At 40.5% G+C, this 23,745-nt stretch overlaps 1 protein-coding gene across 1 annotated transcript; it reads left to right on the top strand.

Moving 5' to 3' along the window:
- The first annotated feature begins 261 nt into the window (after positions 1–261).
- mms22l (MMS22-like, DNA repair protein) lies at positions 262–23,484 on the top strand. The gene is made up of 26 exons (XM_077575833.1): positions 262–388; positions 687–871; positions 958–1,083; positions 1,491–1,543; positions 1,802–1,889; positions 1,967–2,144; positions 2,433–2,526; positions 3,252–3,382; positions 5,269–5,382; positions 5,467–5,643; positions 6,042–6,104; positions 6,224–6,343; positions 7,559–7,791; positions 10,471–10,687; positions 10,764–11,053; positions 17,274–17,452; positions 17,669–17,819; positions 18,012–18,139; positions 19,966–20,108; positions 20,300–20,456; positions 20,540–20,685; positions 21,806–22,017; positions 22,100–22,266; positions 22,783–22,879; positions 22,963–23,130; positions 23,211–23,484. The coding sequence occupies exons 2-26, from the start codon at positions 705–707 to the stop codon at positions 23,284–23,286; spliced, it is 3,675 nt and encodes a 1,224-aa protein (XP_077431959.1). The 5' UTR covers positions 262–388; positions 687–704; the 3' UTR covers positions 23,287–23,484.
- Positions 23,485–23,745: the final 261 nt, after the last annotated feature.

A 23,745-nucleotide genomic window follows, 5' to 3' on the forward strand; every position in this document is an offset into this window, starting at 1 on the left:
GGCATTAAAAATAAATAATTATCCTTACCTATAAACATTTTTTTGCTAACTTTGTGAACTGACTAAAAAGATGCTATATAAAATCATGTTCTTTATAAAGGTAAATGGATAGGACACAGGCAGAGATTGGAAGATTTTTCTTTAAACCGATCTTGAATGGGGTTAAGAGAATGAATTCAAGGATGCGTTTTCTGCCAAGCAGCATTGACTTGTATTTGTAAATCAACGCCCATTGTTACACTTCGGACCAATCAAAGACATCGACGTTGCTTCGCGCATGCGCAATGTCAACGCGCGGGACAATCCCGGAACACAAACAATACGAGGCTGACAGAAAGCTGTTTCAAATGAACGGAATACATCTTCCATATAAAGACAACAAGTAAAGGTTTGTTCATGATTTAGTGCAGTTCGATTATCCGCTTGATTTTTTTTTAAATAGCCAAACATGTTTTGAGTTTAATTTTACGATGATTGGAGTCAAGTAAAGCAACACTAGTACGGCACTGTTAAAATTACGGACATGACCTAACAAATTTATCATTCTCTAAAGCGCGTTCACGTCTTATTAATTATTGTGGGGGTTCACTGTAAACGCACAACTGAATTTACCGCAACATTATTTTTGCGGCATTTCTGTGTTCAAGCTTCCTATTGCATTTTTATTTATTTATTTCAAATTTAAGGTGCGAGTGAAGGGCAGCATGGCAGACGACTTCAGCCAATCCCTCACCCCTCCAGTCTCCCCAACAGATGGTCTGTGTGAGCTTTCCCCAGCCAGACCACCATGGTTCTGCTGCGCTGAAGCTAAGGAGGATTCAACTGGGGCAGTCTCAAGTGAGGGGTACACTGCTAGAGGTTCACTGAAAAGGTAAAACATTTTCATTAAAAGTGCTTTACATATTTGCTGCATGAATTAACAAAACCATAATAACATGATATGGACCCACTACGCAGGCTGCTGCTGTGTCTCGATCCAGCCCCTGCAGAGTATGACAGTGACACAGTGGAGATCTTTGGTTTAACCTGGGTTACAGAGACAGCATTGGTTGAGTCAACAAAGCTACTCTTTGGCTTACTCAGGTAAAACAATCCAATCCAACTTTGTTTATAAAGCACTTTCAAAACAACACCAACAGAAGTGCTGTACAAAAATCAAAGAAAAGGACACAAAATAGGCAGAAAATGGCACAGAATAGGCAACAACACTAAAAAAAATAGTAAAAGCAATATAAATAATAAAACAGTAAAGGTCCGATCACATCTCAACCTACTATTAGTTTTAAAACAAGACACAAAGCTCAGTTCCGTTTGCATGTTCCAAGGAACATCTGTGCATCAATCCCTTTTCTGTGCAGTTTGCTTTGTACTCATTAGGGTCGCAAGTGAGGTGGTACACCATGGACTGCTCACCACTAATTTGTAATTAACATAAAACTCTCAATCCAGTTTCACGAATATACTTTTGATGGCTTTTTGTTACATTTCAGGCAAAAGGTCTACAGGCTTGAGACTATGGCACAGCAGATCTCACATGACTTTGGTAAGCATGATTTGATATCTATCCCGCAGGTGTGTCAAATTTTTGGGCTTTTAGTAAATATGGGGGGGGGGGGGATCCTCTCAGTAGACTATTATTAACAACCATACTGTAAATAGCATAGTATTTACAATACATGTCAGAAGAAACATTGACTGTGCAATTTTTTTGTGGGCCAAGATGGACAACTACATTTTCTATTATGTTGATTAAATATTGATTACATGCAGTCTGAGTCGAAAAATGTCTTGTGTGTCTTAGGTCAAAGAGGCAACCTTCACTATGAGGCCTCTGAGCTCAGACAGCAGTGTGTCTCATTTCTTCAATATGTTAAAGTATTCCTCCACAGGTAATCTTTATAACACAGAACCATTGGCGGGATTTCTGTGTATTGTCTCTTTAATCTATCTGACTTTATTTGCTCAGACACCTGAAGATTTCTTGCAGCCTCGATGCACATCCACCCCACCCTTATGAGGAGTTGGAGGGTCAATTTCCATCTGTTCTAGTGGAAGAGTTGTTTGGCATCATTCTCCTCATTGGACGTCTTAAAGACCTGCCCGTCAATATTCAGAATGCTTTCACTATACAGAATCCTGGAAAGGTACGCATAATGGTTTGGGTTTACATAAAGGAAACTTTAAGAAGGAAACAAAAGGAACTTTTGTTAGTTATATGGCACATCTGTGAAGAAATAATACAATAAGTTTGTAGTTGCTGTAGATGTTATGACTAAAAAAAAAAAATTCAATATGAAAAACAAAATTCATGACTTTGTGAGTGTAAAATGTTGATGAACGGCACACAAGCAAACACACACACAAGTTTTAGAAGTCCAAAGATTTGATGGTGTTCTATCTTGCTGGTAAAATATTCTGCGTTATTTCCGCAGATTTTTCCTCCCTCTTGGCATTTGCTGCACCTTCACCTTGATATCCACTGGTCAGTCTTGGAGATCCTCCACTTGTTTGGCCACAAGATGCAAGGTGCAATATGTTGAAAAACAGCAGCTTATGATGACTTAGTAAAAGACAAAAGGGGAAATCAACCTAAAACATTTATTGACAAGAATATGTTGTAGGTGACCTCACTAGTCTAAATATGACATTCTAATTAATATTACATTTGTGAAATGTGAGTTATGCAGCAAAATCCGGCCATTTTTATCCATCTAAGGGGGCGGCCATTTTGCCACTTGCTGTCAACTGAAGATGACATCACAGATGCTCAGACAATTACGATCACAGCTCACCTAGTTTCTGAAGCTGAGTTGTGATTGGTTGTTACCTGAGACCTAAGCAAATGTGATGTTGTTTTCACTCGACAACAAGTGGCAAAATGGCCACCTTCTGATACTGATAAAAACTGGATTTTGCTGCGTAACTCATATTCCACTAATGCAATATTAACTAGAATACTGTATTTAGTCTAGTATGGCTGTATAGAACATATTATTGTCAATACATTTTTTTTGGGGTGGGGGGGGTTACTTGCCCTTTAATGATTTTAAACAATGTAATTGTCACACATTAACAATATATAGGACAAACACTTTTTAGATAGAAAAATGTGGAAGTGTTTAATAGACACAAAAGTATAGTTTCTTTTTTCTTGAGGTTGGTGGTAATGTGTCGTCACGCTAGCAGAACAGGCATACGCTTTTCTGACCTTTAGACGTGGTCCTAACCATTTTTGATCCTCTTCTGCCCAGGCCAGGTGGTGTATGCACACCAGTTTGTGAACCTGACGGGAGAGAACTTGACTGATACCAGTCTGTTTGAGGAACACCTGTGCAGCCTCTTGTGTGACCTTACTGGCCTGGCCATGGGCAAATACAGCAAGGTGAATTTTAATAATAATAATAATGCATCTGGTTTATATTAGGGATGCTCCAAAATTAAAATGTTTGGCCAAAACCGATAACTGGAAATGAGAAGCGCTTGGCCAAAAACTGAGACGCCAAAAATAATAAAAAAACAAAACAAAAAACATACCAAAAACCGCCCAACAATGTTTAATATCACTCAGATTCACCATTAGCTACAGTCCACTCAACATTTTCAACACATATTACTACAGTAATGATTGAGAAATAAATGAGGTGGATGAATGAGAATATCCACAAGCATACTTTAAGCACAAAGTGCAGTGTCATGTCATCGCGTTTGTTATTCTATGATATATAAAGTTGTCGTTAGCACACAGACACAGTGCTTTTCTGCACATTGTTGGACGTAATAATCTGGAGATGAAGCTTTACTTTTGTGAACTTTTTCAAGTGTCGTCACTCGTCAACCTCAATTGATTTGGGTCGCTGCTGATAACGCAGCTTTCGTCTCGGTCATGTGAAATAAATTCATTTTCTCATGTAAAGGAACCGGGCGCCGTGTTGCTTATTTAACGGGGGGTTATTTCCATTTCAGCAGCAAACAATTTGCTACGACACTTTAGTTGCACAATAAAAAGTTTGATTGCTGTAAACTAACGCGTAGCTGCTACACGTACACACTTGCCTTGTGTTGTCTTCCGCGTCCTCTTCTCTCGCTGGCGCACACACCATATGGAGCTAACTATTTGTGCCGTTGCCAATATTCCTCGCCGCTGATTTGAGATAGCATCGACTGGGTTAGCCTGGGCTAGCTTTCGGCTACTGCTCATTAATTAACATTGAGGCGGAACGCTCACCCCGGCGTTTAATTCATACATACTTGCAGCAGTTTTTTTGCTTGCGTTACCACAACATCCTATTTCAGCAATATTTTTTGAGCTCCAATTTTATTTTGGCCAAATGCTGAAAATGCATGTTTTCCTCATTTTCGGTGGCCGAATATTCGGTGCATCACTAGTTTATATAGCACTTTTCTGGACACTCAAAGACGCTTTACAATGGATACATTATTCATGCACTCACACATTCACTCTATGGTGGCGGTAAGCTACTTAAGTAACCTTAGCTGCCCTGGGGCAGGCTGACGGAAGTGTGGCTGCCAGTTTGCGCCTACGGCCCCTCCGACCACCACCAAACATTCACACCTTTCAGACACCAATGTGAGTGGCATTGAAGGCAATGTGTGTTGAGTGTCCTGCCCAAGGACACACACAACACATGACTTGGTGAGAGCGGGGATCGAACAGCCAACCATCCAGTTACTGGTCGACCGGCTCTACCTCCTGAGCCACGTGTATTATTGTTGTGTTTTTGTTATAGAGAAGAGAGAACAAGTACTTTCATTAAAATTCATTCCATGATGATAAAAGCCAAGATCTCAACTAGTCGCTGATACTATGGTCGTTGATATTTTTTCAGTACAGTACTAACATTAAAAAAAATCACACAATACGGGAATGCTTTGCAAATCTGCTTACAGACCAAATTTATAAAAAACTTTAAGGCTAGAGCGTCAACGTGATGCATGCTATTATGGGAAATTATTTCTAGCTGGAGGAAAATCCTTTTGTTCTGTGTGCTTGCAGCTGGGATAGCCATGTAACAATTGCACAACTCTAAACAGGAATCCCGTCCTTGTGCCAAAAACCTACAAAAACCCCATTAAAGAACCTCCACAATACATTTCCTACAAAAAATGGAGGCTTGCTTCCCACAAAATAAACAAACAAAAATAATGCCGCAAAAAAGTTTGCAAATAGTGCCGAATAGTGAGTATTTGGAGGAAATATGTTTATATTCCCAGTGTACTGTATTTTTATTTTTTTAAATATTTTTTTAGGTGAGGCCTACAGAGGTTCTTAGCAGTCATCATTACCTCTGCTCTTGCACCAAAGAGCTGTGGATCCTGATCATTCATCTTTTGCAATACAGGAATAAAACGCTACATTCACAGGTGATATCGATGCAAATGTGTGCATAATTGCATATTTGTAAAAATTAGATGTATATTCATTAGTTTGTCCCTTTTATTTCATAGTCCTTTTGGAGCTATATGAACACATTGCTGAGGCCTCTAGTGTCAGGACAACCTGCCACAGAACAGTTCAGTGGCCTCCCTACGCACTGCAAAGACCCTCTCGGATTCACATGGTGGCTGCTCACTCATCTAGCAATGTCAGGCCAGTGCAGTCCAAATGGCGTAATACAAGATGAGGTAAGTGGTAAGACATCACAATGTTCAATAGATAGTTTTGAATTACATAATTTGTAAAAGTGTGTCAAAGTGTCAGTGTGGTAATTGAATCATCATTTAAGTGTTCTTTTTTATTTTATTTTATTTTTTACTACTGTATATTTAAGAGCTGTGGATATCATTACGGTGTCTTACCATAATATGAAATGTACGTTTTGGGAATAAAACCTCATTTTTGATGAGCACATAGGCCTACTATGTTACTACATTTATGTTTTGGTGGTTTTTGGGGCGCTAATTAAACTTTAAGGGGTAAAAACGTTTGAGAACCTCTGATCTACAGTATATGAGTATGTTAATAAGTGTTGTTTATTTTGTTTTGTGTATCATACTAACTCTTCCATGATCCATACCTGCAGGCATCCCTAGATGACAATTGGGCATTTGTTGAAGAGTTGCTTAAGTTGACTTGTAAGCCGCAGGTCAGCATCTTTTTATAACTTGTCAAACATAATAAAAACAAGTCTTTTTTTTTTTTTAAGGTCAGTGTTGATTACAGCACCGGTTTGCATTGTATGTGTATTTGTCTGTATAATCATAGGGAGGTCTTGGAGAGGAGCAGATCAGAATGCATGTGCATTGTTGTCTCTCTATGTGTCTGCTGTGGAAACCCAGTACCAGTGCCGTTTCCACCCTTTGGGACTACTACAGTAAAAACCTGGTGAGGTCAAATATTTTATTTAGTCAAATACTTTACATCCATAGTGATGTTAAGTAGTAATCTACTGAATTTCCTCATATAATAAGTGTCTGTGGTGTTTATTAGCAACAGATCAGAGAGAACTCGGGCTCCATTAAGGCTTTGGTGTGCTTTTCAGGGTGGTTGGCTTAATTTGTACTAATGCAACCTTATTTTTAGGTTTTGCTGCGGAGGTATTTGCAGCTCATTTTCTTTAAACTCCAACGATATCTATTGCAATAAACGGTTAGATGCCATTTAATTTTTTTTCTCTATTCATTGGAAGGGGTTAATCAAAACAAGGAAAAAGCAAGGTGACTATTTGAGGTATGATTTGGATAATGCACGTCACACACCCAGCTATTATCTGTTATGCTCCTCATTTAATTAAAAAAAACAAAAACAAAAAAACTAGGGTACGTGGGAAATGTTCCAAGGCTCTCTTTTCAGACCTTTCGCTATTAGGCTTTTAGGCACTTTTAAAACGCATCTAAATTTTTGGGCTTTTGCCTCAGCATGAGACTCAGCATTGTTTCAGTGTTTTATGGTGTCTGCTGTATTTTGTGTTATTAATTAATTGCTACTTATTTTATTTACTTATTCACTTACCTATTTTTGTCTTATTAATTCATTATTAATTTTATTTACTTATCTAATTACGATCTTTATTAATGACCTTATTTTGTGTTATTTAGTTTATAGCACTTTCTATACATCAATGGTCTTTATAAATAAAGTGGCGTTGTGTTAAGTTGAAACACATTGGGAAGAAAGAAAACATTGACTGACTTGGTAATAGAACAAGCATACAAATGCCATTTTCAAATCGATTTCTCTACTACAGTGTTCCCCGGCATATTCATGATTCAGTAGTACTTGTGAATTCACCTAATCGCTAATTGTTTTGAAACCTATCCTCCATTGTTTGCTCAGGCCAAAGCCTCGTCTAATAAACAGAAGTTGTTCTTTGGTGCCACCTTGGTGAGGGGTGGAGCTTCCGTCATACAGGCCATAACCCTTTCTAATAGAAAAGTGGTGCTTTGACACAGCTATAGGCAATAATAAATGTTCTGGCCAGGTGCTTCATTTACTTGCAGAATTTTGGTCTCTTTCTGTTTGCCCTAATTAAAATGCTTATAGTCAATTTGATGTAATATCCAAAGTCATATATAGTTGTATTCTGTCTCTGTAATCTAGGGTGCCTCATTCACTGTACCGTGGCTTGGATTGAGCGGCCTGGGCACTTTGTGCAAGACACCCCTGTCTCTTTTGGAGCAGGTACGCACCTACTGCGAGCCGTCTCCTCTGCGCTCCCCAGCACACACCCAACTGTACCGTTCAGCCAGTTCATTCCACATCTTTCTCCGAGTGCTGGCGCTGTGCCTGTCTCAGGACAGCGGGGGAGTACCACAGAGACAGATCAAAGGAAGGTAAAGCTTGACTGTTGACATGAAACCAAATCTCGTGTCAAATGACACACATGCAACATACTGCTCAATACAGTAGTTGCGCTTCACTATGCTTTTCTGTCTTAATGGGAAGAGCCCATCTTGCATGAAGCTTTTTGAAAATTACTAGGTGTCCTAGTCAGCCACCTGCGCGTCATCACAGAAAAACAAATAGAACAGCACCTGCTCTTTCCAGAATTGCGGTGTGTTTTCAGAGACTGTCCCCTTTTAGGTGAGTGATTCTCAGAACACTGGTTGTGTCATGAGAAATCATTGGGTGCTGTGGGAATGATCCTATTTGACTCAGTTAATTTGTCCAAAAATCTTCATTTATTAATTATAAATACAGTCTATTTTGTTCCTTAACCTGTATGGCAGCGATGTATAGTGACAGTCTTTGGATTATCATATACATATCACATGCAGGCTGGGTCCCAAAATGAGGCAGCCATAGATAAGTCCGACTAATGACTTCCCTCTGTCTGGAATGTTGCTCAGTAGCATTGCAGACATGGGGGCTAATTAGCTAACGAGCGTGGCGGGTAATTCGCCTTAGCAAAGCTGTGGTGGTTTCCAACATGGATAGCGAGGGGGCTTGCTGGAACGTGGCCAGATACCCCCCTTCGTTTCCCTCAACCAAAGCTATCATTCTTCCTACCCCCCTCAGCAGGCTCTACTGTATTCCTATAATATTTGGGTAATCCTGGCTGGCCTAGGGAAACATCCCTCATGGCCACGTTGATGCGAGACACTTTAGCCGTGTTAATCTCCAGAACCAGAAATTTGGAACATCTGCTTGGCTGCGGGGAAAACACGGTCTCAAATAAACAAATAGAACAGGGGGGAGAACGGCAAAAATCCCCAGTGTGTCGTTGATATCCTTTTGAGATGCCAGACGTTCATCTATTGAAATATCTGGCTACTCACTTTGCTCATCTTTTTTTAAATATTCCATATGCAGCATGCAACCTCTGTTTTACTTTGGTTGGTTGGTATGCTTTATATATATTAGGGGTGTCAAAATTAGTGAGTTAATTTAATGTTCTACTAACTAATTTTTTGAACTCGCGATTAATGATCTTCCCTTACTTGGAAAGCCTGTACTGGGGGAATTACAGTCGCAATTCAGCAGACACGTCCACGTCAAAATTTAGCAGTAATAAATTGAATAATAATGCATATATTTGTGGAGACTAGGGTAAAAATGTGTAGAATTTCACAAGTTACTTCATGTTAAAGATTGGATGGCTCTTAATGCAATGATGCCATCTGGTGGCAGAAAAATCACCAACGCAAATCACTCGTTTTTTTACAGTCTGGCTACTCACTTTGCTCATCCATCCATCCATCCAGTTTCTTAACCGCTTGTACTCACAAGGGTCACGGGGTTGCTGGAGCCTATCCCAGCTGGCTTCGGGCAGTAGACACCCTGTACTGGTTGCCAGCCAATTGCAGGGCACACAAAGACGAACAACCATACTCACAATCACACCTATGGACAATTTGGAGTGTCCAATCAATATTCCATATGCAGCATGCAACCTCTGTTTTACTTCGGTACATTTTTAACTGCATTTTATGAATTATTATGAAATTACAGCATCAGTGACTAAAAGATGCAGCCATATTTCTATTAGTTAATTCCCCCCCCGACTTTTATGTTAACAAGTGCATGAAAACTTTAATTAAAAAATAAAATTTTATATATATATATATATATATATATATATATATATATATATATATATAAATTATTTATTGTTTATTCAATTATAAGCTAAATTAAGTGCTGAAGAAGTACAATCCACATGTTTACATGTCACTGTTTTATGAAACATGAGTAGTTGAAGTGTTAAAGCCATTCATTTTTTTTCGCTTTATTGTTGTAATCTGATTTACTGACTTGCAACTTTGCACCAGCAATTAGATAATTTTTCAAAATCATCCAGCCCAACTTTGACAGTAGTCTGTCTCGGGACATGTCACTGTTGGTGTTTTGACCCGCGTAGCATCACAATTCACCTGTGCAGGCTGGCATGTTTGTTTGTCTGTGGTTTTGGGAGGAAGGGGGGTAATGGGCTCTTTTTTATTTCTTACAGGTGAGCAGAATGTGAACTAGAAGTGTGGCAGTGTGTGTGTGAATGTGTATGTTTGTGTGTGTTTCTATTGATCCTTCTTTGGTGTTGCTGTAAATTGGTTTGGTTGTAGAGAGGGACCAAGCGCCTACTGCTGTGTGTCTGAGTGTCTCTGACATTTAACATGATCTTTAAAGGCATTTCTCTACAGTGCCCCCAGGATCTAACAGAATGCTGGGCGTTTCGCTATTCTTATTCCGTCTCCCACTTTAACACCCCCCCGCCCCCTGACACACGCACACACACACATGCACGCACATGGCTGGCCAGATTTCCCCCTTGGTGCTGTTAGGGGGATGGAGGCAGGTGGTCGAGAGCATCATGGGAGTGGAAAGTTTAGTCACTGCAGACTAAAAAAGGATGATACCTCTGAAGTGATTCTAAATGGAACAACATTTTGTGTTGAATGTTGCACTAATTTCTTTAAACTATCTAATAATTATATCTGATAAATAAACAACCACACTATAAACCAAAGTGTTTATTGTTTTCTTGTCCTATCACTAGCGTTGTTGTCCTTTTTCAGGATTTGCTCCAAATTCTCTTCAAAGAAGATGAAGGACCTGACGGAGGCCGGCCTCATGAACTTCCTGCTTCTGTTTCTAGTGGTTGCCAGGAAGATGGAGGTGGAGGACGTTGCCAGTAAAATCTGTGAGTTGTTGGCCTTCTTGCCATCTGACTGCCCCCCAGGATACCGCACGTTGGTGTGGAGGGGACAGCTGGCACTGGTGTTGTTATTTCAGGTAGGTTTGATCATTCAAAAGGTGTAAGACTAATTTGGAAGTCCAGGACATTTGACATTTGTGTTCTTTGGTCTAGGAGAAAGGCTTGGATCTTGGCCCCCTAGCTAGTGGGCTGGCCACATCTTTCAACAATATCGCTAAGGAGTTCTACAACAAAACAACCGAGATGTCTCGTAAACTTGCCCTCTGGGGGCCTCTTGGATCATACTTGGAGGGGGTGGCTGAAGTGTTTGAAACAAGCAGCCGGCTCAACTTATCAGAGGAAATACTTCTCAGTGAAGGCTTTGACTGGTTGCTGCGGGCCTGCCGTCAGTCCGAACTAAACTCGGTACTTGGCTTTCTGCAGACTGTCCTCGCTCAGCTCAGGTGAGAGGGTAATCATCTCACATTCCCAACCTTTCTCTCTCAGTTTTTTGTCCCACTGATTACTATTCTCTCTCTCATAAGCCCCCTTTCGCACTAGCTATCTACGCAAGTTGCGTGGTTAAGTCTACCAGAGAATTTGCCCAGTTTTTAAATAGAAACAGAGGCCAAATGTTGCCAGAAAGTGTGAAATTTTGCCACAAGACTCACTGCTGCTGGCGCTGTCTCAGACGCTGGCACTGATGTTACCACACATCATTTGAATTATCTTTGTCATTGGACACAATCAATCACCAATATTGGTGTCTTAAAGTAGGGCTGGTTTCAAACAATCAAATAATCACATCGGATCCATTTTCCTTCTCCAGCCTGGTATCGATTCATAAATCCATGGATCAATTATTTGAATTTTCTTACATTTATGAAAGACCTAATTTATTGCACTTTAAGGTAATTCAGAATTTATATTTACAATTATTGAATTAGAATTATGAAAATATTTTCATATCTCATCCTTGCTGATGTCAATGTTTGTCAGAGTCCAATAGTGACTGGAAAGGTGGATCCCAGAATCATGGGCAGCAGTGAGGGCGTAACAAAGATTTATTACAGTCCAAATCGTGTAAATAACAAAACCGAGCCAGATTACAAAAATGGGAAAACAAGGTGCTTGCAAAAGGCAAGGTAACAGAACACCGCAAATAACAGCTCAGGGACAATAAATAAAACATGAAAACAGTCAAAAAGGCAAAACACAAAACGACGTAGCAAAACTTACGCAGCAACTAAGACGAGAGTAGAGCAAAACTATGGCGAAAAACACATTTGACTATGCCTGTAAGTCCAGTTGGCGTCTGGGTCTATATAAAGTCCTAATTTGCTGATGTGCCGCAGGTGCGGCGCTGGAGGAACGCCCCCTCAATCACTCCGAAACTGAAATGAAAAAAAGAACAGCACTGAGAGGCCTGTACCATGACATTGTTTGTGTAACACTTTATGATATCATTATAACACGTGTTACTTTCATGAATAAACTAATTAATTTACCCAGTTACTGCCTCTGCAGTAACTTAATTTGGAATGTAATGTTTTTATCATACTTGATATTGAAGAAGAATTTATGTTCCATAATTAAGCAATTTCAGATTGAATTGAATCGAATCTAATTGAACTGAACTCTTCAAAATCTAATCCATTGAGGAAATTAGAATCCATACCCAGCCCTATTAAAAAGATATTATCTGATACATTGGCCAATATCTGATATATTGCCCTATTATATAAAATAGAAGAACACTGATTTTACTTACTGTACAAATCAGTCTTTGTTAATTTCATAGACACAACCTACACTTTTACAGTAATTTCTGGGCTATAAGGCGCACCTGACTATAAGCCGCGCTAGCTAAATTTGGGGAATACTCGAGTTTATTACACATAAAAGCCACACCCGACTGTAATTCGCAGGTGTTTTCTTGTTACCACACCAGGTTTCCACTACTTTCTTTCCCATAATGAGGGTGCAAATTGTCTCGCTCTCGTTCTGTCTCTCCTACTGTATTTGGGCTCACTTGGTTTGTTTTGCTCTGCCTGTCGCTCTTGTGCTTCCTTTATAGTGCGCCCCATTGTGATCTGATGGCTAAGCCTCACCTTTGTATTAGCCGCAGGGTCGAATGCAAGTGAAAAAAGTAGCGGCTTGTAGTCCAGAAATGACTGTACTTAAAATCCTGTATAATTGTCTTAATGTCTCATATTTGATAATGGTGGACATGGGTTAACAGTTGCATAATGTCTTTATTTAGTCAGAGCGATGCAATTTACAGAGTGTTCAAACACTGCTTCAAAACTAAAAAAAAAAAAAAAACTAGAATGTTCTTCCCAAGGTACATAACAGCGTCTTACTGCGAGGACATTATTGACTTCAGGCACTAAAGCGTATCATTATTGTTTTACAAAGTCACAGCTTACATTGGAGTAAAACAAAAGCTGTTTTTCTCAGCCGAGTGCCTGTGTGTGTGTGCTGCAAGTTGCTGTGTGACACTCGGGCAGAGTGCACCAAAGCACAGACGAAGTGGAGCAGCATCGGTTACATATTGACAAACAATTTATTGGTGATGCGCTATAAATCGGTTGGGTTCTAGTGCCAAATTGTCATGGAGGCAATTTCAAAGCAACTAGTATAGTTAACACAAGTCTCAGGGAACCACATAACCTGCAGGTCCCTCTCACCAACGGAGTCCTGAATAGTGTTACAGGCCCATGGGACTCTATCAGGATCATGGGAAAAGCAGTTTGAGATGCAGCTAGTCTGAAGGTCATGAAGGCAGGGTCACCTGTAGGACGCAAGCTTTAGTTACATACTGGGACTCAGGTGTAGATGAGGTCCACAAGTGTAATGTAGCGGAGGTAAAGCTGGATGATTGGTTTACAGGGTTTTGAGTTACGGTTGTGCTTGAAAGTTTACAATGAGCACAACTTTAAATCTGCAAAAGCTGAACGTTGATTAATGATACAAAATGCTATGAATCGTCACCAACATTCACATGCACATCTCTACTTATGTCAACTTCAACCCCTGAAAATATGAAATTGCCACAAATTTGGGGATTTGATGGGCATTATTACATCTACCCCAAGGGTATGTAAACTTTCAAGCACAACTGTATGTGTAATTGTGTATGTGAAAACGTAATACAGTATAAAGCTTTGAGGTGCAGGGTACTATTACTGGGTTTTCATACTTCATTATTTCTTTAGTGTTTACATCCCACCTTCTCCACTGCACACACAAAGCTATACACCTACACACACTACAAGTGAAACCTAACCTTGGTGTTACTCTCTTATTTCAATGTCTGGCTCCCATAGCACAAGATCTTGTTAGTGCACCTAATTCCCTAACTTTTCATCTCGCATCACGGGGTTAGGAGGGCGCACATTTGCACATTAATGGCCAAGGCAAGAGTGGAAAAGAGAAATCCCAGAGGCCCTCTCTGCTATGGGCCAGCCTCCGCTGACCCATTTAACTAGCAACAACAACGAAAAATGAGTATACATTTTGTTTTTGTTACTCCCACAAATTAAAACTAACTATTAAGCTTGTCAATTCCTGGTTTATCGTTGTGGTCTCCCTGTGCTTTCCATGTTACATGATTAATTATTAACTGTGGTAATTTTTTTTAACTGTCAAATTGAGCAGGTGCATCATTATACCTATTAAGAGCCACGTGGAATCTGCACACATTAAGATGATTATTGTGCCAATGGCTGAGGAAGTGGAGCGTCCCGAGTGTTCACCCTTGATGGCACTTATACAAGAAGCCAGTCCCAAGCCTAATTCCTCAGTTTTATTCCTTGCCATGTCTCTCAGCTGTGGTAAGGTGGGGGGTGCCGCTGGTTGATGAGGTGAGATGGCAGTGGCGCAACCCGTTGGATCTGTTTTCAGCAGAACCAATTAACAGCAGTCCCCTTGGCTTAATAGAAGGCCGGCCTTCCTTTGAGGTCATTACAGCCTCTCACTTGATATCTCTCGCCTTTTGTTGTCAGGAGAATGTGGGCCACATCTCAGACAACGTTTACATGCAGTCAGTATGTGGGTTAAGGTCAAAATTCTGGTTTCTGAAACATTTGAGATGACCCGTTTACATGCGTGAGTGGACACAGTTACGAATGTATACAACGCAATAGGGAACACGCCGATTTAAACGGTGACGCACAAGGTCATGATGCAAATAGACATCATTTTATTTTTACATTCTACCGTCAATAAAACACATTTTATTCATATCCCTCACCACACCAATAAAACAGTCGATTTCCTTCTGGCTCCAAAAGTGTGGTTCTGTGTTGTCGTTTTGTTATTTCGAGGGTAGAACAGTCATCAGTGTTTTTTTTAAAGCTTGGATCCTTGTATGGGAGGATCCCTTGTTTGTTTGCATGCGCAGTTGATTGGTGGAAGAAAATAATAGCACGGTGTGTAGATGTGACGTACAACAATAAACTTTCAAGGCGAGGAACAAGGCTGTTGATCGTACTTTGGAACACCTGAATGAGACCGCGAAAACAATATGAATCAGTGGATTTCGTACTGCACAATCTCAATTTATTATTTTTTAAAATCCTCTCCAAATATCAAATATATAGTCACAAGTACTTACCAGTAATAAAGTGAGCCTTAGAAACCCTGTCAGCATCAGTCGGAATCCAGGCTTTGAGCGTACAGGTACACCCTCCTGATTGCTCGCAGCCATCACAGCATGTGACTAAACAGACCAATCACTAGAGATGATCTCGTTTGACTTTTGCATTCACTTAATAGAAACGGAAACGCTGAATTAGTTTGTCTAGTCACTTCTATTTTATCCCATAGATAGTATTCACGTGACGTCTTTGCTCCACATTGTGTGCTGTTCATGGGTCCATGGATTGTTGAATGGGAACGGACAAAGAAGTGTCCGGAATTGCGAATTGCGAAAAGATCAATCGAAAGGATTTCCAACCGACAAAGTCTACCAAAGTGTGTTCTGACCATTTTGATTAAGGCAAATGTCATTGTAAGATGGTAAAAAGGCCTTTACCATAATGTGATATGTGATATACAGTATGTGAGCCGCTAGCTCTGGCTAAAAATTGATTTGTGGTCAAGATGTTCGATTTTGAGATCTCTCCAAATACCCTCCTTAAGGTCTCTTATTTTCCTTTCCCAGCAGCCCAAAAGTTGAAATTGTTAAAGTGTATGAAAATAAGTGAAAATCAACAAAATTGTGGTTGTTCTTGTTGTAACATGTTAGCGTTAGTAGCTAGTGCGGTCGGGAAATTAGCTAACTTGGTTCCAAGATAACGAGATTCTTCACCTCAAATTCACAAATGATAAATGCACAGAGCAACCAATAAAAGACGAAAGTAGAGAAAACGCAAAAATGTCCGTGTTTTGGGTTTGAGCCATCCTACCTCAGAGCATACGTTGCCATGTAGTCCGGTCCGGGCAGCGACATCGGCAAATGTTTGTAATCCAAATGATTCTACCAATCAAACATTTCAAAGGAGTGTTGAGCTAAATCTTCCGCATACGTCATCATCAACATCAATAACAAAAGAACATTTGGTGTAAACACAGCTGACACCCTCCATGAGGGGCAGACTGGCAACCCCGTCATGTCAGTGAATACTATCTATAGGCCTTTATTCTGTCATATAGCATTGAGCATTGCCCTAGGGAGAGTGAATGACACTTTTCCTGTTCCTTAGCCGAGGTTTTCTCTCAGCATGTCGAAGTTCCCTATCTCAACTCCTCATTCAAGCTGTTCTTCCATGTGTTCGAGTTGCTTCCATGCATCCAGCCCTGCTCTGTTATTACTTTGTATTTATTTGGATATACCATGAAGAGTCTCTGTTATCCAACATCTTGCCTGCATTTGAACTCAGAAGTCAAATCCCAAGCACTTTTTGGTGTCTGTGTTGTGTTGGCACCACGTTTAATGTATGTGTGTGTTTGCGGGTACACCTTGTAAGGAATGTCAGTTAGCAGGATTAAGTAGGGTCTCTGACGATGCCTTGTACAATGAGGGCTGATGGGTGTGAGAGGCCCATTCCGCAGTAGTAACGAGGCTAATGAATTCAGAGTCTAATCGATTGTCTCAGCTCTCTCTGGATTAGATGCAACCTTGCTGGAAGGGAAGAAGTGAAATGTGTGTGCGTTTGCGTGCCGATGGGGCTGGGATAGCGTGCGTACGAGGGAGGGGGTTCCTACCCTCAACCCCTGCTTCCCCACACCCCCGTCTGGGCAGTTGAGGGGGACAGAAGGATCACCTCCAGTCTAAATGAGATTACAGCTTCTTCAGCTGCTTATCTGGGCTAATGCCAGCCACCGTGGGGCTGCTCGTGAGGCTGCGGCGAGGGCCAGGGATGAGCCAGAAGAGCCAAAGTACATTGTGTGTACAGAGGATCAGCACTAGGCTCCCCCTCTATACCCATAATATCCTCCTCTCCTTCCACATCTCATCCTGCACTCTGCTGCTCCACACCGCAGCACACCGCAGCCCCCAGTAATCCCCCAGGAGGGAAGCACGAAAACACTTAAGAAGCAGTGAGAGAGGAACAGTGGAGAAACAGGATTAATATTAAAAAAGGGGGGAAAAAGTGAGGGGTGGAGAGGGGGAAGCTGTAATCTTGCACACTAGGTTTGACTTTTGCATTGGACTTATTTGTTTATCTGTTTTTCCAGACGGGCACACCAACACTGTGTCCAGTCAGGACCCACCTTGACCCGGATGGCGAGCAAAAATGTTGTGAAAGAGCCTCACCTGGCGGTAGCAGACGCACTCTGGGACAACTTCTTCCCCCCACTACGCGATTTACGCCTCTCTCAGACTCCGCCAGCCCAGTTGGCAGATGCGGCTGCAGGTCAGTAACATTGTCAGCTGAAAAACACGCAGAGAGGAGAGGAGAGTGGAGGCGAAATTAAATTTTGCTGCCTTTTGAATTGATAGAAGAATTTTGAATAAATGAAGGGTGAGGAAGGTCAACTGTGATAGTTGATGATGGCACACGCACATCTCGCATGCACAAACTGAAACATGGACACCTTGACCATTCTCAATTCATATTTCATGCCCTCAGGCTTCACTCTTCTGGCATTGGAGATGCCCGCCTCTGCCCGCCAGGACCTTCAACCCAATCCAGTTCAGTCCATCTTGCAATGCTTCGCCTGGGATGACATGATTCATCCACTTCTTGTCACGCGCTTCCTTCCTCATCTGCTTCAAAACAGGTTCGACTCACTCGGACCTTACCCCAAAAAATAAATACTCACTTCTGATCTGGTCTGTCACATACGAGTGTTCACGCAAAATAATCTTTGGTTTACACCATATTTGTTATTCGGGTTCTAGTAAACTGTTGGTGCCAAATCATGTTCCCTTGAAGACTTTTGAAGCCCTTTGACCATGGATGTGATTTTCAGAGAGCTGGTGTCTTCACTCAACGGCGATCGTGGCGCCGTTGTGTCTGCTTTGTCACAAAGTATGTCGGTCAGGGCCTGGTTCCGATGTGTTCTACAGCAACACTTTTGTGCATCTGAAAGCAGAGCAGGTAAAACCGCACTTGCTCTCCATGGTTTCATTTCGACTCCAGTGTTACTTTAATGTGCCGATTATTGCATTTTGTGTAATGCAGTGTTCCCTCGTTTTCCGCTCGGGTTAGGTTGCAATAAATGAAATCCGCAAAGTAGTGAGCTTTATGTTTTTACATTTATTTGAAAGGTTTTAAGACTATAAAACCCTTCACCACACTGTGTATATATACACTTTTTTGCACACCCAAAAAAAATCGGCAAAAAGTGAACCGCGCTATAGCGAGGGAACGCTGTATACAATACTTCATAAAACTTCTGACTGTTGTGTCTGTTTTGTGCACCTGATGCTAATTTCCACTCAATGCCAGTTACAGAAGTTAAGCTAAGTGATGAATAAAATGGTTACTCTGCCTTATTTCAATGTATTGGGTACTTATGACAGCGGCCGATACCAATCACGACACCAAAGTAACTACCAGTTATTAACTCATTTACTGCCATTGACGGTTATTGACGTCAAAAATTCATTTGAACTATTTCTATTAGTTTAACCTGTATGAAAACCTAGAATTTTTTTTAATTGTACATTTAGAACAGATAAAAAATTTGTGATTAATCACGAGTTAACTAGTGAAGTCATGTGATTAATTACGATTAAAAAATTTAATCGCCTGACGCCCCTTATCTTTAATAATCTTTTCTTTTTTTAAATTGGCAGGCAATTACAATTTTTGATTGTAATTAACTGCATGACTTCAATAGTTAACTCGCGATTAATCACCAATTTTTATATCTGTTCTAAATTTACAGTAATTTTTTATTTTTTAGGTTTTCATACTCTTGTTAACAAAAGTGGAAAAAAATGTTAAATAGAAATAGTTCAAATTAATTTTTTACGTCAATGGCAGTGAATGAGTTATGGTTGAAAAGTTCCTTAGTGCTACTTTAAATAGGGATGAAGTTTAAAAAAATAAATAAAATAAAATAAAATCTTGGGGGCGCTACCAAGCCAATTTTATGCCTAAAAATACTGGTCGAAGACATTTCAGCTTTAAAATCAATCGTCATCGTCAATGGCAGTGAATGAGTTAATAAGTAATGAGTTGGCCCGAGAAGTTTTCAGTCTGAAAACTTGAAGATCCTAATGGTAGTCCGACATTCACGCAGAGGCAATCGGGCCAACGTTAATGTCAACCCCTGTTCCTGATCGGAAAACTGTAACAAGATGGTGGCTGATACTGGTATTAATGCTTACAGTAGTGTGTTGCATTAATCTGTTCAATAGTTTTCCTTTTTTGAATAAGTAAAAAAACTAAACAATCTATATTGGCCAATATTGGCTTATCTGAAATAATGATGTGATTTAAAAAAAAATCCAGTGTCAACAGTTTACAGTTGAATCTGTATTATTTTGCACTTCAATTTATTTTTCAAAAGTTGTCATTTGCACTCTCAGTTAGTTTATTACAAATGACTCTGAAATTCAAATTTTTATTTTGAACTTAAACTGCCAATGATCGTTTGCCTTTTGTCAGAAATAAACACAAGTTCTTTTTAAAATGTCATTGGTATAATACAAATTTCATGTACCCAAAGTACTAGTATCAGTTACTTGGTATCGGTATCAGTGAATATAGAGAGTGGAATAGTCACACTATTATACTATACTAAAAAAGACATTGATGGTGTCCCTAAACTGTTAGTTATTTAATCCCCCCCCCCCCCCAGCATGTAGGTGAAAAGACAAATGTGACTTTTCCTTGCCATATTTTTGTTAGCCTTGTTTGAGATCTGAAGTTGAAACCCTCTGTTACTTGTGTCCGACTCATCCGCCGTCCTGTAGACGTGGCTTTGGAGGAGCAGCTTTGTGAACTGACCCGCCAAGTGTTGCTGCTTCCTGAGGTGGACAATCTTCTGCAGAAAGCCAACCTCTGTCCCACAGCCGCCATCACAAAGCCCACCTCGGCCTTGGAGACGTTTGTGAAGGTGAAGGCGTACTCACGGGCGACACGTGCGCTCTACTCTAAACATGTCACTATCGCGTTGTGAACTGCAAGTCTCGTACGGTACAAATAAGGCATACAGATTGATAACATAACTGGCCTTTTATGTACAAAACACATGCATGAGAGATGTGTCCTGCTTTTCTCTCGCCTATCATTTTTTCCTGGGGTCAGGCCGTGGGCCGAGTGTACAGCGGACTGCAGGTTTTGTCCGAGCGTTCAGCCATGGTGACCAGAGCTCTGGACTATATGGGAGACATCCTTAAATATATTAAACCATCTTTAGTCAGCAAGAATCAGAAAGGAATTCAGCTGGCCTATTGGGCCGTGGGTAAGAGTCACATGACACAATTCAGGAAGTATGTGTCCCGGCAAGAAACAATTGTTTATCATTTGTTGGACCTTGTGTGCCAGGCTGCATCGTGAAGCACTGGAGCCCCCTGCTGGTCACTTCCAAAGCGCAGCAGTTGCTCTTCGGCATTGTGGATCGGCTGCTCCTCCCTCATAACCTCACTCAGCAAGAAGCGGCTCTAAGAAACAGCTTGCCGCTCTATCTGCAGGTTTGGGTCCAATGTGCAAGACACACAATCAGAAAACACACAATGATAGAATACAACTAGACAAAGTGTCATTTCTGCAGAATTTGCGTGGAAATAGTAAACAATAAATGCTAATAGCTGAATGCTAAGATTTGAACGTATGTGGAATGCTTATGAAGTAAATTGAAAGATAAATGATGTGAAAATTACAAATTAGTCATTGTAGTGTGAATGACATTAACTTATTCACTGCCATTGATACCTATAAACGTCAAAAATTCATTTTAAACTATTTCTGTTAGTTTAACATTTTTCCCACTTTTGTTAACAACATAGACATTTTTTTTTAATAATCTTTTTTTTTTTAAAGAAAAGATTGTTAAAAATTAGGGACGGCAGGCGATTACAATTTTTAATTGTAATTTATCGCATAAAAAGTGGATTTTTTTTTAACTAATAGAAATAGTTCAAATGAATTTTTCACGTCTATAGCCGTCAATGGCAGTGAACAAGTTAAATAAAATGGATGTGAAATTATTGGACAATGGCTATTTCAGAAATTGAAGTTGAGAAAAAAAACAGGGGTCCAACCCGGATTTGAACCCACGCACTGGCATGCCTGTGCAATGCCAGGTGGATGTTTTACCAGTGAGCTAAGTGAGCTGTTTAAGGTCATGGCTAACGGCATATCTATATTGGAAATGGTCATCTGATGCTGAAAGGTATCACATGCATTTAATAATTTCAGTGAAATTTGAATGCATTTCCTAATAAGTCAGTTGGTATACCTGTATCTCACTTAGCATAATGGCCATGGATATATTTGCAATGTACAGTCGGAGGTGGAATTTGAACCCCCGACGTCCTGGTTACTGGACGGTCCACTTTACCAAGTTATGCCCCACAGTATAACACAGTTGCAAAGTGGGACTTAGAAAAAGTTCAATGTCAGTCCCATTAAAAATGAATGGGGAAAAGTTGATATTTAACGTTGAATTGTGGGAAAACTATAAGTAATGTGGAATCAGGAAGGCGTGAATTTTTGAAGCAATTTGAGCGGTGTAAATCGGAAGTATTATGTGGGAGGTTAGAAACAACGTATAATATATTTAAGTGGCGCAAATGGCACGTGTCTCTGCAGGGTCTGTCGGTGGCCTGCAGCGTTTCGCCGTCACAAGGAATGTACCTGAAGCAGCAGCTCCAGTCCATCATCCGTCGATATCTCGACCATTTCCTTCCCACCTCACCTTCATTGGGCAGCATCGCCAACCATCCCGTGCTTCTGGCTGCATGCGAGAACATCCCAAACGGCCCCGGGGCTTTGCTGAGGAGGACTGTCCTGCAGGTGGTCTGGTAGGTCTCCAAAATCAAATCTGCCCCAAGTTTAAATTTCCACTCCCAATTTGTGGATTTTCCGCTTTCGTTCTCCGATTAGTGAGAGCTTCCTTCAGTTCAAAGGTCATTGTCCCCCACCTCGCCTGGCGTCAGTCCTCTTATTCTTGTTGGAACTTCTAAGACGCAACAGCGACTCTGACGCCGAGCTCCTCACTCTGCCGCTTCCTTCTCTACTGCGCTGCCTGATGTTGGTCAATGACCCACAGGGTGAGCTTCAGTTGCTTTGGACCACTTTTCACTCGACAGGTGTCCCCTCAATAAATTGATTACATTAAATCGATATGATTTTTACAGTACTCTCAGAGAAACCCTCATTTCCATGTGGCGTATGTCAAGGTGTGCCCCACCTCTCTTTTAACGTTAGCTGCTCAACAATAAACCATGTAAAATGTATATATTTCAGTAGTGCTACTCATATAGTCATGAGTCACACAGTGAATATTCCATGATTTTATTTGTAATAATTTTTGTTGAAATTAGTAATAACAAATTCATATCATGAAATTAGAATATTACATAAATAACAATATTTTTTAAATATAAAAGATCACAATTTGCCTTCTTAAAATGTGTATATATATATTAAAAACAATGGCTATTACTTTGTGAAATAAACTATTGTAACACATCAACTTTACAATATTTTTAATGTATGAATTTGTCAACATATAATTGTGTATGAAAACTTTTCAGTGAAATCCCATCCTTGCTATTTTTGTGTAGTGAGGAAGACAAGCACAGACGCGGTCCAACTTGTAGTGGAGCGATGTGCCGCCGCGTCTGCACAAGGACCGTGCGAGCAGCTGCTGTCTGTCTTAAGGTAACCGTTATTAATGTGCTGCAGTGTTTGCAGTTGAGAGGCTCCACTCGATGCATTTACCGTTTTCTTTTTCATGTTCCAAGGTCATTTGTGGCCGAGAACGAGGGAGTCTATGACAGGCAGGTTTACATTGTTGTCGAGACGGTGGCTATTTTAGATCCTCCTGTTGTTGAAGCCCTCATTCCCACCTTGTCTCTGGCTCTGAGAAGCAACGAACACAAGAGAGGGCTGGGCAAGAACGCCACCTTAAGGTGACAAAGTACATCAATCACACTCTGGTTTTTGTTGTTGCTTTCTTTCACTTGACAGCTCCGCCTCTTTTGTTAAACAGAAGTGCATACAAGAAACTGCTGTGTCTTCTCGGGGAGAGCGGGCAGGCAGAAATTTCAAGTTTGGAAGCAGACTGAAGTTAAGACCTCAAATCAGCTTCAAGCATCTTTTTATGTCATATTCGTTGGTCCATTCGTATTCCACTCAATACCGATTGTTAATGCCTGTTGAGTGTATACTTACATCATGCAATGTATATGTGTGACCAGATTGTATTATACTGTATATATTTGTACTGTACGAGCCTATCATCTGCAATTAAATGTCATTCAAATTTCAAATGAGTTGTTTGATCATTTGTAAAGTGAGCATATTCAGGTGCTCTATATCTTTCATGGGTTGGAATTCCAAGTTGCACATGTAAAGATGGCTGTCGGCAAGTAGAGTTCCCTATTGGGAGAAAATGGTGTGTCATTTTTTCCAGTCTGTCTCATTGCAAGCCTTAGCAATTTCTTGCCGTGTGACTTAGTTTGCACCAAGTCCCTTTTGTGGTCATTTCGTTTCTTCTCACGTCAGCGAGGTTCGTCTGGAGTCCT

The sequence above is a fragment of the Vanacampus margaritifer genome, chromosome 9, assembly GCF_051991255.1.
Source record: "Vanacampus margaritifer isolate UIUO_Vmar chromosome 9, RoL_Vmar_1.0, whole genome shotgun sequence".
NCBI classification, from domain to species: Eukaryota; Metazoa; Chordata; class Actinopteri; order Syngnathiformes; family Syngnathidae; genus Vanacampus; species Vanacampus margaritifer.

What these genes read in the sequence shown, in the direction of transcription:
- mms22l (XM_077575833.1), top strand. Translation starts at nt 705, where the DNA reads ATGGCAGACGACTTCAGCCAATCCCTCACCCCTCCAGTCTCCCCAACA. An exon ending in CCATGGGCAAATACAGCAAG is followed by an intron (nt 3,383 to 5,268) that starts GTGAATTTTAAT and finishes ATATTTTTTTAG; the next exon opens with GTGAGGCCTACAGAGGTTCT. An exon ending in CAGCTGCTGTCTGTCTTAAG is followed by an intron (nt 22,880 to 22,962) that starts GTAACCGTTATT and finishes TCATGTTCCAAG; the next exon opens with GTCATTTGTGGCCGAGAACG.